Source organism: Agrilus planipennis, unplaced genomic scaffold (assembly GCF_000699045.2).
Source record: "Agrilus planipennis isolate EAB-ADULT unplaced genomic scaffold, Apla_2.0 scaffold13, whole genome shotgun sequence".
Lineage (NCBI taxonomy): Eukaryota > Metazoa > Arthropoda > Insecta > Coleoptera > Buprestidae > Agrilus > Agrilus planipennis.
Genome location: NW_020439040.1, coordinates 1,396,633 through 1,408,631, shown reverse-complemented (window position 1 = coordinate 1,408,631; position 11,999 = coordinate 1,396,633). Strand labels below are relative to the sequence as shown.

Sequence of the window (11,999 nt, the reverse complement as noted above, 5' to 3'; positions counted from 1 at the left end):
ACGATGCTACATTTTAGGATTACGTATGCTCCAACAAGGTTCACTTGTGTGGATATCTACTTGCTGAAAACGAATCCCGGCGTAGCCAACCTCAACGTGATAAGCACGTTAGCTTAATCGAGCTGCCTGCGACGCGCTGATGAGATCCAAAAAGATCGAAATCGCGATCCGCGTCTGGCAGTTTCGACAGAATACAGACCACTTCGAGGGTATTCGTTTCAGCAAGTAGATATCCATGTATTTAAATGGACCTTGTTGGAGCATACGTAATCCTAAAATGTAGCATCGTGCTACAGATGGCGTTTACTGCGCCATTTGTAGTAATTTCTAAATACTTATCTGTTTGTTTTCGATTCGTGAAGTACCAATACGTAGTTAATTTGGGTCCCTACAGTAGTTTAGTTCAGCGTTACAGTTAAGCTACTTTCTCTTATCAATTTTTTTGAGCAGTAGTTGTTAAATAAGAGAGAAAAAATTTTACAATATACCTATTTATTTAAAAGGAGATTTTTAGCGGTAAATTTTTGAATGTGGTGCAGCATGTGTAGCGTGGAAGGTACGTAGGTCGGAAGATAGGAAATCCGGTTGCTTAGCAAACATTATATCTCGTGCGAATACCGGGAGCAGAAGAACGGGGCTCGGGATTCTGTTTAAAATGCTCCCGACAAACCAGTTTAACAAAAAGTTTCCGTGAAATATTACCTAAAGTCGGCAGAATTCCTAAGCAGGCGAAATCTTGTTTATGAATTATTGTTCGAAGAGTCCCAAATGCGCTTACCGCTTGCTACGTGTCTGTTGCCTTCATCGTCTCTTTGTATAAAGATATTAAAACAATAACTCCATTTCGCACGATTCCACAAACAAATAAAGGCCGCCCTTAAAATGCCACTCTCATAATACCTATAGGTACTCCCTTTATTTTTAAATAGAGACGATGAATTCTTCTTCTTCTTGATAATAAATTAATGGAACGGCAGATTCTTTTATTTAGATAAATTCCCTTCATATTTTGAAATTTGCGCCAGAACAACGGAATGCTCTCCTTCATTTTTGACAGCCCTCGTGGCTCATGTTGTAAACAAACAGCGGAATTAAATAAATATGTTCTAGAGCACACTATAGTGATTTCTTAATAAATAAACTCAAATTAATTTCCACAAATATATTAATAAAAACTTTACAATTGTTTCGCCCCCTCGGAGCTTCTTCAGAGGTATTAGTTGTAGTACTTGAAGTAATACTTCTGAAGAAGCCTCAAGGAGGCGAAACAATTATAAAGTTTTTATTAATATATTTGTGGAAATTAATTTGTTTATTTATTAAGTGATCATGAATTTCCATCAAGAAAGCGTAGATACCATCAATCATATTAAAAAATATTTGTTTGCTATTATTTCACGCTTTAACTACGCAACCAATCATCATGAAATTTTGTACAGATATCAGAAAAATAGAAAAGGATATAGGGTACCTTTTATCTGGAAAAGGACTACTGTTCCCGAGGGATATAAAAATTAGTTTTAACAACACGAATAAGGATTTGTCTTTGGGTAAACTCTTTGAAATGACTTTACCGTAAGTCTTATATATAGGTTACTTTATAAATTATCTATTGTTTATAAAAATAATTCCGTATTATAAATAAAATCAGAAATGGTTTCCCGAGGACGAAGTCGCCAGGAGCAACTGGTTCTCTAAATTAATATAAAACTATTTTAAGTAGTGTTCTCTACAGCTTCCTATTAATTTTTGAAAGTTAATTGCACCATTAGCTAACACCTAGATTACACTTTGTACACGTCAGCAGCCATTTTGCTCTGAAACCCTTAAGCGTCGCTTCAGTAAATCGGTAATAAATTTTCGTATGAACTTCCGTTATTGCGACAATTATGTCATCATGTGAATCGATAAATGATTAATTGTAAGAACGATTCTAACAATAGAAGCACGACATCAAGTAGGAGGAATCAAATTTAGAAGTAAGTTCTGAAAAGTTTGAAAACTTTTCGTTAGGGCACTCAACAGTCGATGATAGTTATTGACAACAACAACGCAGTGTTGATGATTTAAGATGATGTTTGTTTGTTTGCAAATTGTAGGTATATGTTAACTATCGGGTTGTTCGGAAAGTCATTTCGTTTTTTCCCGACAGAGGATTTAATTGTATTCTTTTGCACCCAACTTTACATTTAAGCCGTATAANATGTCATAAGATAAATTAATACGTAAAGATAACAATAACTACAAATTGCATTTAGGTTGGACTTAAATGTCTTATAGCTTATTAAAACCCTACAAAAGAAATAGAACTTACCTCAAAAAAAGACTCAACAAAATCATCTTCTTGTTCTTTTACTTAATTTTATTTTACCAAAAGAATAGATAAATTAATTAATATTAGTAGTTTTTGAAATCGATGCATAATTAGGAATTAAGGCATTCTTTATTAATATAGTATCTAATAATAATTTTAGAACAGGTGCCTCTTCAAGGACCTCTGTGTGTTTAGTTCACCCTGGCGTTCTCGGTTAATCCTTTAACGATTCTAATAATAATAAAGTGTAAGGATTATGAGGGAAACGCCTTAGCAGCCAAGCCAAAATTTACTTTACGTATTACAGTGTAAAATTTAGTGCCTATCTATATTAAGCTAGCAATGGCACTTTGCTTAGTCCTAGTCAGGGGCTGTTTCGGGTAGTTTTGTTTGCCCTGCCCTTAAGTTAATTAATAAAGTCGAATTTAATATCTACGTCGTCGGCATTAGAAATCACTCACCGTTTTCAAACCGCAAGGCCTGAAGTCAGACAACTTCTCCTCGAATACCTTTTGCCCTGGCTACACAACATGGAACTTGTTGATCCCAACGTACCCCCGGCCAACCCTCTCTTCTATTATCAAGTAAGTAATTAGAATATTTATTTAGTTAACCGAATAATAATCCCAACGTCCATACGTAGATATATTATATTAAGTAATTAGTAAAATTTAAACTGATTTTTAATCATTCTTTTATGACGATAATAAATAAATTTTTTAAAACTGAAAAAAGTCATTAAATTTAGTTTCGAGCCACTTAACTAGGTACTACTAGTTCATTTAGCGAAATATGAAAACTTGACTGTTGTTGCAAAGTTGCCTTTAAGTGAAAAGTTGGATCGTTATCAAGTTGTATTGTAGGTGAACGTGCACCCTTGTTAACAAAGTTTTTAATAAGAAAATAAAAGTTTGCCTTTATGCAAGTGTCACATCGATAGAGGATAGGTAGTTTCAGAAGTGATTGAATTTTAATCACTTTTCTGCTCGAAACTTCTATCCGTTTCACAACGTAACTGTAAAAACTTCTTTGAGCATCATAAATAACAGATAGTAGTAAATTTTTTATTGGGTCTATTATTTAAATAAAAAACGGGCAGACAGACGTACGAGTGGACCTATAGGGTTTTTCATTCGTACGTACGGAACCCTAACCCAAGAACAAAACACATGTTCTCCCATACATTCAAACTGCAAATGTAAATTTATACTTACAGTATTGTTTTGTTGAAAGATTTACTACGTTCTGTTCAGACCTTAGGCTTCGTATTAGTTTTAATGTAATCTATAAATAAAGAACTATTTTCTGTATATTTTTTCAAAATTTTCATCTATTTCCTTAAATAGCTTTAAAACTATTTATTTTAGAATTATAAAAAATATGTTTGAGACCCTTACAACAAGCCGTTTCATTTTATGTCACACGGTACAATTTGCAAAGCTTTTTTTTTTTATTTCCTAAATGATCAGCGTGTTCAAAATTAATTTATTTACGTTTGCGTCCTTGTTTGGGTCACATGTGTACGCATTGGAACGTACGAAACACTAAAAATTAAGGTACCATCACCCTTTCTATATATATGTACATGTACAAATTCCTTTAGTTTTATGCAAATGATTTGGGACGTCCTGAAGGAAGAAAGGAGGGATGGGGCTCAGCCGAGGCTACCGAAATGGTACTCAACAATATTTTTTATATAACCGCAAAGGTAAGTAATTGTATTTAATTTTCGGGGGTTTAAACGTTTAACTTTAGTACTACGTTACCCTATAGGTATTACAGTTTATTCTGCTAAAAGTTACTAATTAATTCCATGTCGTTTTCTATCATTATGCTTCTTAAATAAAACAAAACGTTTATATTGATAAAAGGGCTCTTTTTACGGTACCGTTATAAAAAGTTATTACCGCTTTATTCGAACTTTTGCTCTTTCTGGAATGGACATCTTCGTTGAAAAGGAGAAAATATCATTTAATTAGTAAATTAGTTGGTTAATTAGGCCTTTTGTTTCCCAGCGAACTGCTATAATTAACATTTGCAGAATAGCGTTTGATAATTGTTCATAATAACAGGAAAATTTATTGCGACTGCTCAATAAAATTTCATTTTATGAGTAGCTACAATAGCAGCCGATACATTGTGACCATTTTTCTTTTTTGTTTTTTTGACGTGACAACGTCTTATAATTCGATGGAGCCGGCTGCACGCACGAAAAAACATGACTCATGCGGCGTTACCTCGCTCTGAGGCGTTCCATTTAAGGCTTGAAGTGCAAGCAAGAGCGCGGAACGAGCGACAAAGAGGCACAATCGGCCTCCGCGTTCGGCAGCGTTCGACATCTGTCTCTCTCCTACTCGAGTGAGCGATGCGTCCGCGTGGACAGCTGCTATACAATAATACATTTCCATTTACCTCCTTCTCTATATCCATACAAAATATCTATCAAACAAATAAAATTAAAATTTTCTTTTGAAAAATGAAACCATTCCATCAGTATTTTCTTATGACGTTGTCACGTTCAACTATCATCAGTAAACCGACTTTGCAGACAATCGATTTTTTCTTATTTCATTTGTTTGCACCGCCAAAAGTACATCTGCGTTAGTCCAATATCAATCTTAATTTCGTTGCTGTTACTAATTAGTTCGGTGATAACCATCCGAAAGAGATGGAGGCGATTTGGGCCACCCTCTGCACCTCATGGCCGAACAACATGAAAGTTATCATCCGTTATCTCATCATTGTATCAGGAATGGCCCCTTGCGAATTACTGCCATTTGTAAGTGACCCGCTAACTATCGACGCCGATATGAAAATCAATTTGTTTTCAAGGCAAAAAGGGTGGTGCTGTATTTGGCCCGGGTGCAACCGGCTCGTCTTTTGGACGAAATGATGTTTGAACTTCAAACTGTTGAAACGTTAAATTGTTTGATTGAACGGACAGAAACGCCCCCTTTTTATCGTCTGACCGTCATGAGGAAGGCTTCGAGCCATTCGGACGGGGGTGGAGTTGCTGGTCAAACAGATTCAAACAGTCGTAGTGAAGGTGAAAATAAATTTGTACTTTGAAAATGAGTTTTTGACGTGCTTACAAAAATTTCAGGCATTGAAAAGGGAACTATCCATACGAAACGTCACAGTGGCGAAGATCCCCTAAAAACGAACATTTCAAAATCGGAATCGGCAATAAAAGTTTTGGGTGAATTTCAATCTCCACGAAGCGATAAACAAAGAAATCTTGCCGTCCCCAATCCTTATGACGAACCGTCATCCCCCACGGCTAATCCTGACGTACGCATTTTCGTTTAGCTGGCCCTCGTTTTATTCACTTGTTTTCGTTTTAGTTACAACCCCCCGAAGATATGTTCGCGGTCGATAGACGAAATATGCAGGCGGAAAAATTTGACATTCCAATTCCCCAGCCGCATCCCCTCCCCATGCCGGAATATGGGGGTTATTTCGCACCCCTGACCGAATACCTTCCAGACAGTTCGCAACCCATATCTGGATTTCATAGGTAGCTTTTCTATACAGGGTTATTTTTTTTAATTAATTTTATGGATGCTGCAAGGGTAGTACATTTTAGATGTAACGTTGCCGTTATGCTTTTGTGCGATGTGGTGATCGATGGTCTGGAACTAGATTGGACCATTCATGTTCCACTGATGCTACACATTCTATTCCTTGGACTGGATCACACCAAACCCATCGTTTATCAGCACTGCAAACAGCTCCTGTTAAACCTGCTGGTTGTCCTAGCCGAGCACAACGATCATTTGACCGTTGCACATATACTTCTCAATAGCAAAACTAACCAGCTGGGTCTTGGTCTGCCCATGCCATCGTTGCCCATCGTCCAGCATGTGTTTACAGGTAGTGTGAACCACAGATCTGGTGGTTTGAGATAAGCGTTTAAATCTGGACGTGGTGTTTCTAGATCCAGAACCCAGTTTCGATTCTTACATCAACGGTCCTCCGTCTGCAAGCACCCTTGTTGATTCTTCGAACGCTCCTAAGGAGGTAACGTCTTCAAACACCATTGTTTCTTCAGAAAGCAAAGAAAATAACGCACCGTCGCAAGTTCCCGTTATAATAACGTCTGAAAATCAATCTCCGTCGTACTCGGGTCAAGATTCGGGGTCTTGCCTGACAATCCAAAACGTGATCAAGTCCCTTATAGATTTTGTGGCGACGCGCCAAAATCAACCCTTGTGGAATTACGAAGACATTACAGCTAAAGTGTGGTCAATTCGTAGTGCCGAACAAATGGATGTTTTTCTGCAGCACGTGCTCAGGGTGTTCAGGGAGTCGCTGCCCAGTGCGCACGTGAACGAACGATGGGCGCAAACTGCCCTTCAACTGGGACTCAGCTGCTCTTCGAGGCATTACGCAGGACGTTCGTTGCAAATATACAGAGCTTTAAGGGTTCCCATCAGTTCCAGGATGTTAAGTGATATTTTAAGTCGATTGGTGGAAACTGTTGCAGAACAGGGCGAAGACATGCAGGGTAAGATTGCGATAACATTTCGTTCACAACAACTAAATAGTATTGTGACATAGGTTACGTCACGGAACTCTTGCTAACTTTGGAAGCGGCTGTTGACTCGTTGGAGTCCGACTTTCGACCTCTTGATCTTATGAAGGACTTTTTCAAGTCGACTCCTAATTTAAATAACAAAGAGTTGGGTAAAAGGTCGATATATGGTAATATGGTACAGGGTGAAGCCGTGCCTCCGTTCTCTTTCCTGAACCAGGGTCACATTCGAAGTACCAGCTATTCTGTTTCGTACGGTTTCCGGAAAGCTTCTGGTTCCCCAGCCAGCGATGGCAAAGAGATGCGTGCACGGTGCGGATCGGAGGTGGAGAAAAATAAATTCTCTTCCTCCAATCTGTCACGAAGTCGATCAGCCCAGAGTTTAAAACTCCTTGGAGATTCGGCTTCTCAGGATGACAAAATGACAATCCTTGCGCAGTTGTTCTGGCTTTCGGTCTCCCTTCTGGAATCAGACTACGAACACGAATTTTTGTTAGCCTTGAGGTTGTTGGCGAGAGTCCTTCACCGCCTCCCATTGGATAGACCGGATGCGAGGGACAAAGTGGAAAAGCTCCAAGTGCAACTAAGGTGGAGTTCCTTTCCGGGGGTTCATGCCCTTTTACTGAAGGTATTCATAAAGATATTAATAATTCAAAGAGGAGATTAATAACCACTTGCTCGTTTTAGGGTTGTACCCATCCTAACATATACGAGCCTGTTGTTTCGCTATTATCGCAATTCACCCCTCTACTCGATCTCGTGGTGGTCGACCCTTCACAAAGCATCGCTTTTCCAATGAACGTGATCGCATTGTTACCTTACATGCTCTTGAATTACGAAGATGCCAACGAGTTGTGTATTCGAAGCGCCGAAAATATTGCACAGGTATATGATTATAAAAATAATATTTTTAAGGGCATGGGTAAGGATCCGTCCTTTGGGGATTGGGGGGGAGTGTTATATTTTCATGTCAAATCTTTATATTTTATGTAGATAAGTGTGGAAAAGAGCAAGAAACTGGAAAACTTAGCGACCGTCATGAATCTCTACAGTCGTCGAACATTCAGCAAAGAAAGCTTCCAGTGGACCAAGTGCGTTGTGAAATACCTCCACGACACTTATTCCCATTTAAGTCTGAACATGCTCGCGTTCCTAATCGAGATGTTGGAAAAAGGTCCTTCTAACATGCAGTTGCCCATTCTGAATATAGTCCATTGTATGCTGCATTACGTCGATCTGAACTCTGCCTCCGCCCAACCGATTAATGCCGATCTGTTACGCGTGGTCGCCAAGTATATCGAAGGGATGCACTGGAAAGAAGCCCTTAAGATCTTGAAACTGGTGGTGACACGGTCCAGCACGTTGGTGACGCCTCCTGCGTCTTCCCAACATACCTATTGGGAAAGCTCGCTCGTGTCCGCACCTCATCCAGCATTCACTGATAGCGACATCTTCGTCAAAAAGGAACTTCCAGGTGAGAAAAGTGACATAGCTTTAAAATGTTATGTTGTGGAGTAGCAATTGTTTTAACTGTGGAGTAAACAAAACACTAAAATTACATTATTGTGATAGCTTTTGTTTATTAGTTTCTTTATTGTATGCAGTGTTTTGTTTAAACAAAATAAGAAAATAACTGAGGTTTTTGTTGCCAAAGGGCGTACGATGGATTTCACCTTTGATGTATCTCAGACACCTGTAATTGGTAGAAGACTGATAAACAACAAGACTGAAGATGGTGTAGACAAAGCGAAACCGGTTGCTTCTCCGAGACGATCCTGTTCTTTGAGTCCTGCCGATACAGCCCCACTTTCAGGGTGGAAACGTCCCTGGATGTCCCAAGTAAAATTATGTTGTGCCTTTTGTAACAAATTTAGAAATTCTTGTTTGATTCTTATTGCAGGGAAGAGTTCGAGAATGTTTGGTGAATCTACTGACTGCATCGGGACAAAGGGTGGGATTACCCAAGAGCCCGTCTGTAAGTCCCTTTTGGCATTTTTTTTATATTTTTACTTTCAAAGATTAATTAGTTGTATTTTGTGTAATATTAATGCAAAAAAGTTTTGTTGTAAATAACCATGAAATTTTTGAATAATTGGATGTACAGTATTTAACAAGTGAGTATTATTTTATTCGTTTGTCTTCGCATTGTTGGTGATGTTTCTCTGTCACTGTAAATAATTTTATTTTTTTTTTTATAAAATACGTGAATGGTGAATGACATGATTTTCTTTTTGTACTACCCCCAAATAGGATGACATTATAAACTTAATATACTGCAAGGTAACGGCTTCCAATAAAAAGGACATAATAATGTTTGCGTACATAACATTACACTTGTGCTACTGCATATTACCCAGTGCAGCTTTTCACCATTCGCAAAGCTTTTGTTGAAGCTTCCACTTGTACTTTTATACTTACTAAAATCAAAACACTCCCTCATTTTTCTAGTAGAGGAAATAGTGTGTAAATTTTCCACTTTCCACATTAATACATTCTATGTGTTTCAATTTAGACTTTAAAGTAGTTAACAGTAATATTTTCGATAATTTANATGTAACAGTAACTTGTAAATAATAAACTTATGGGGAAAAACAAGTTTAGTTTTTCCGTGAAAGCTGATATTGGAGAATTGAATGAAGAAAATGGTTGAAATGTTTCCTATTTTTCGGTACCGGCAACTGTCACTTTATATCTTATCTTACTAATGTCACAGAACCAATGAGGAAAAGAAAAAAAGAAGACAAAACTGGAACAGAAAGCAAAATTTCCTGTATAAAATTACACTTTTCTCGGGCCTACCTACTACATAAACATTCTTGTGCGAAATGACTGTATTTTTTTAATCCCACGGGACTTGCATATATATAGAAACTTTATTCCGTTTTCTTGTCTAAAGTAAATTAGATGCTACCATGTGCGCACTACTTCGTCTCCTCCCTATTTTCAACGTTGTGTGTGTATGAAAAATATACATTTCATGTTGCATGAATTTCCTTATCAAAATTCGAATTTAAGCGATAGATAGATATAACACCGGAAGCTACGTATCTTTCACAAATTTGATAAAAGCTTGTCAGCCCGGACGATTGGGAAATTCTAATTTTAAAATTAATTAATCAAAAGCAAATAAATAAAATTGGAAACTCAATTATTAGACATCCAAAGGTCTCATTTTTTTCTTCCAAATTTTAAATAGCGCTAAAGATAGGACAACATTAGGGATAGACACACAGGGACGAAAGATTAGTTTGCTCAAAGTGGATGATCTAGCAATGAGGAGTTATGAATATAAAGATAGGAGAGGAAAAATTAGAAGAAGATGTTGATTTTAGGTATCTAGGGAGTTAGATAATTCATAAAATAGAGGACAGTGCAGGACTGTGTCGCCTTTGATAAATAAAAGTCACTTCTGTGCTTGCGAACGATTAATTTAGAAATTCGAAAGAGATTGTAGTTGAAGGCGTATGTATGAGCACGGCTTTGTACGGTTGCGAAACGTGGACGGTGGGCGCAGAAGCAAAAGAAAATATTAGATGTGTTCGAAATGCGGTGTTACGGGTGAATGAGGAGAATAGGGTTAGAAATGAAAAGACATAATAAGAGAATAGAGGGCGTTATGAAAGTCAATAAGAAATAGGCGAGATGGGACACCTTTTCAGGCATGAAGGGCTAGACTGTTTCAATATTTTGTAATAAAGTTGAAAAAACCTTGCACCAAGATTTTTTTTTGTAAATTTTAATTTTATTACAGCCGAGGGCGATAAAGGAAGAGGCACCCTGGACGCACTGTTAGCAACGACATTTTGTCGTTCTCAGTTGCACCTTTCAGAACAACTGGCACATTTACATCCTGAATTAACAATGCCCATGTTTTCAGGTAAGTCGCCGTTGCCTTTAATTTGTCTGATTTAAATTTCTGAGACTTCAGAGTAATGCAATTTATATCAACGATAGAATTCAAAGTAATGCAATTTAAAATGCACCTTATATCAACGATAGAATTAATCAAAAAATCCTTCATATGCGTAAAGTTTAAAGATGAATGTCGTCTTTTGAGGAATATGACACAACTCGTTTATCATTAGAACACCATTGATTGTAAATTATCTTTACAGTGCCATCGTTATGTCATAAGATAAATTAATACGTAAAGATAACAATAACTACAAATTGCATTTAGGTTGGACTTAAATGTCTTATAGCTTATTAAAACCCTACAAAAGAAATAGAACTTACCTCAAAAAAAGACTCAACAAAATCATCTTCTTGTTCTTTTACTTAATTTTATTTTACCAAAAGAATAGATAAATTAATTAATATTAGTAGTTTTTGAAATCGATGCATAATTAGGAATTAAGGAATTCTTTATTAATATAGTATCTAATAATAATTTTAGAACAGGTGCCTCTTCAAGGACCTCTGTGTGTTTAGTTCACCCTGGCGTTCTCGGTTAATCCTTTAACGATTCTAATAATAATAAAGTGTAAGGATTATGAGGGAAACGCCTTAGCAGCCAAGCCAAAATTTACTTTACGTATTACAGTGTAAAATTTAGTGCCTATCTATATTAAGCTAGCAATGGCACTTTGCTTAGTCCTAGTCAGGGGCTGTTTCGGGTAGTTTTGTTTGCCCTGCCCTTAAGTTAATTAATAAAGTCGAATTTAATATCTACGCCGTCGGCATTAGAAATCACTCACCGTTTTCAAACCGCAAGGCCTGAAGTCAGACAACTTCTCCTCGAATACCTTTTGCCCTGGCTACACAACATGGAACTTGTTGATCCCAACGTACCCCCGGCCAACCCTCTCTTCTATTATCAAGTAAGTAATTAGAATATTTATTTAGTTAACCGAATAATAACCCCAACGTCCATACGTAGATATATTATATTAAGTAATTAGTAAAATTTAAACTGATTTTTAATCATTCTTTTATGACGATAATAAATAAATTTTTTAAAACTGAAAAAAGTCATTAAATTTAGTTTCGAGCCACTTAACTAGGTACTACTAGTTCATTTAGCGAAATATGAAAACTTGACTGTTGTTGCAAAGTTGCCTTTAAGTGAAAAGTTGGATCGTTATCAAGTTGTATTGTAGGTGAACGTGCACCCTTGTTAACAAAGTTTTTAATAAGAAAATAAAAGTTTGC

At 37.0% G+C, this 11,999-nt stretch overlaps 1 protein-coding gene across 2 annotated transcripts in view; it reads left to right on the top strand.

Annotated features, from left to right (window-relative positions):
- The first annotated feature begins 2,739 nt into the window (after positions 1-2,739).
- LOC108744223 (protein furry-like) overlaps positions 2,740-11,999 on the top strand; it is a 17,667-nt gene continuing 8,407 nt past the window's right edge. The window contains exons 1-13 of one of the 2 annotated variants that reach the window (XM_018479870.2): positions 2,740-2,898; positions 3,918-4,022; positions 4,959-5,093; positions 5,147-5,360; positions 5,418-5,605; positions 5,659-5,831; positions 5,886-6,187; positions 6,252-6,821; positions 6,875-7,476; positions 7,536-7,733; positions 7,842-8,322; positions 8,503-8,687; positions 8,749-8,823. In XM_018479870.2, coding sequence (XP_018335372.1) covers positions 2,845-2,898; positions 3,918-4,022; positions 4,959-5,093; positions 5,147-5,360; positions 5,418-5,605; positions 5,659-5,831; positions 5,886-6,187; positions 6,252-6,821; positions 6,875-7,476; positions 7,536-7,733; positions 7,842-8,322; positions 8,503-8,687; positions 8,749-8,823 — 3,282 coding nt within the window. In that variant the 5' untranslated portion in view covers positions 2,740-2,844. Of the gene's footprint in view, positions 2,899-3,917; positions 4,023-4,958; positions 5,094-5,146; positions 5,361-5,417; positions 5,606-5,658; positions 5,832-5,885; positions 6,188-6,251; positions 6,822-6,874; positions 7,477-7,535; positions 7,734-7,841; positions 8,323-8,502; positions 8,688-8,748; positions 8,824-11,999 lie in introns of those variants that run through there. The other variant, XM_018479872.2, reaches the window with a different exon arrangement.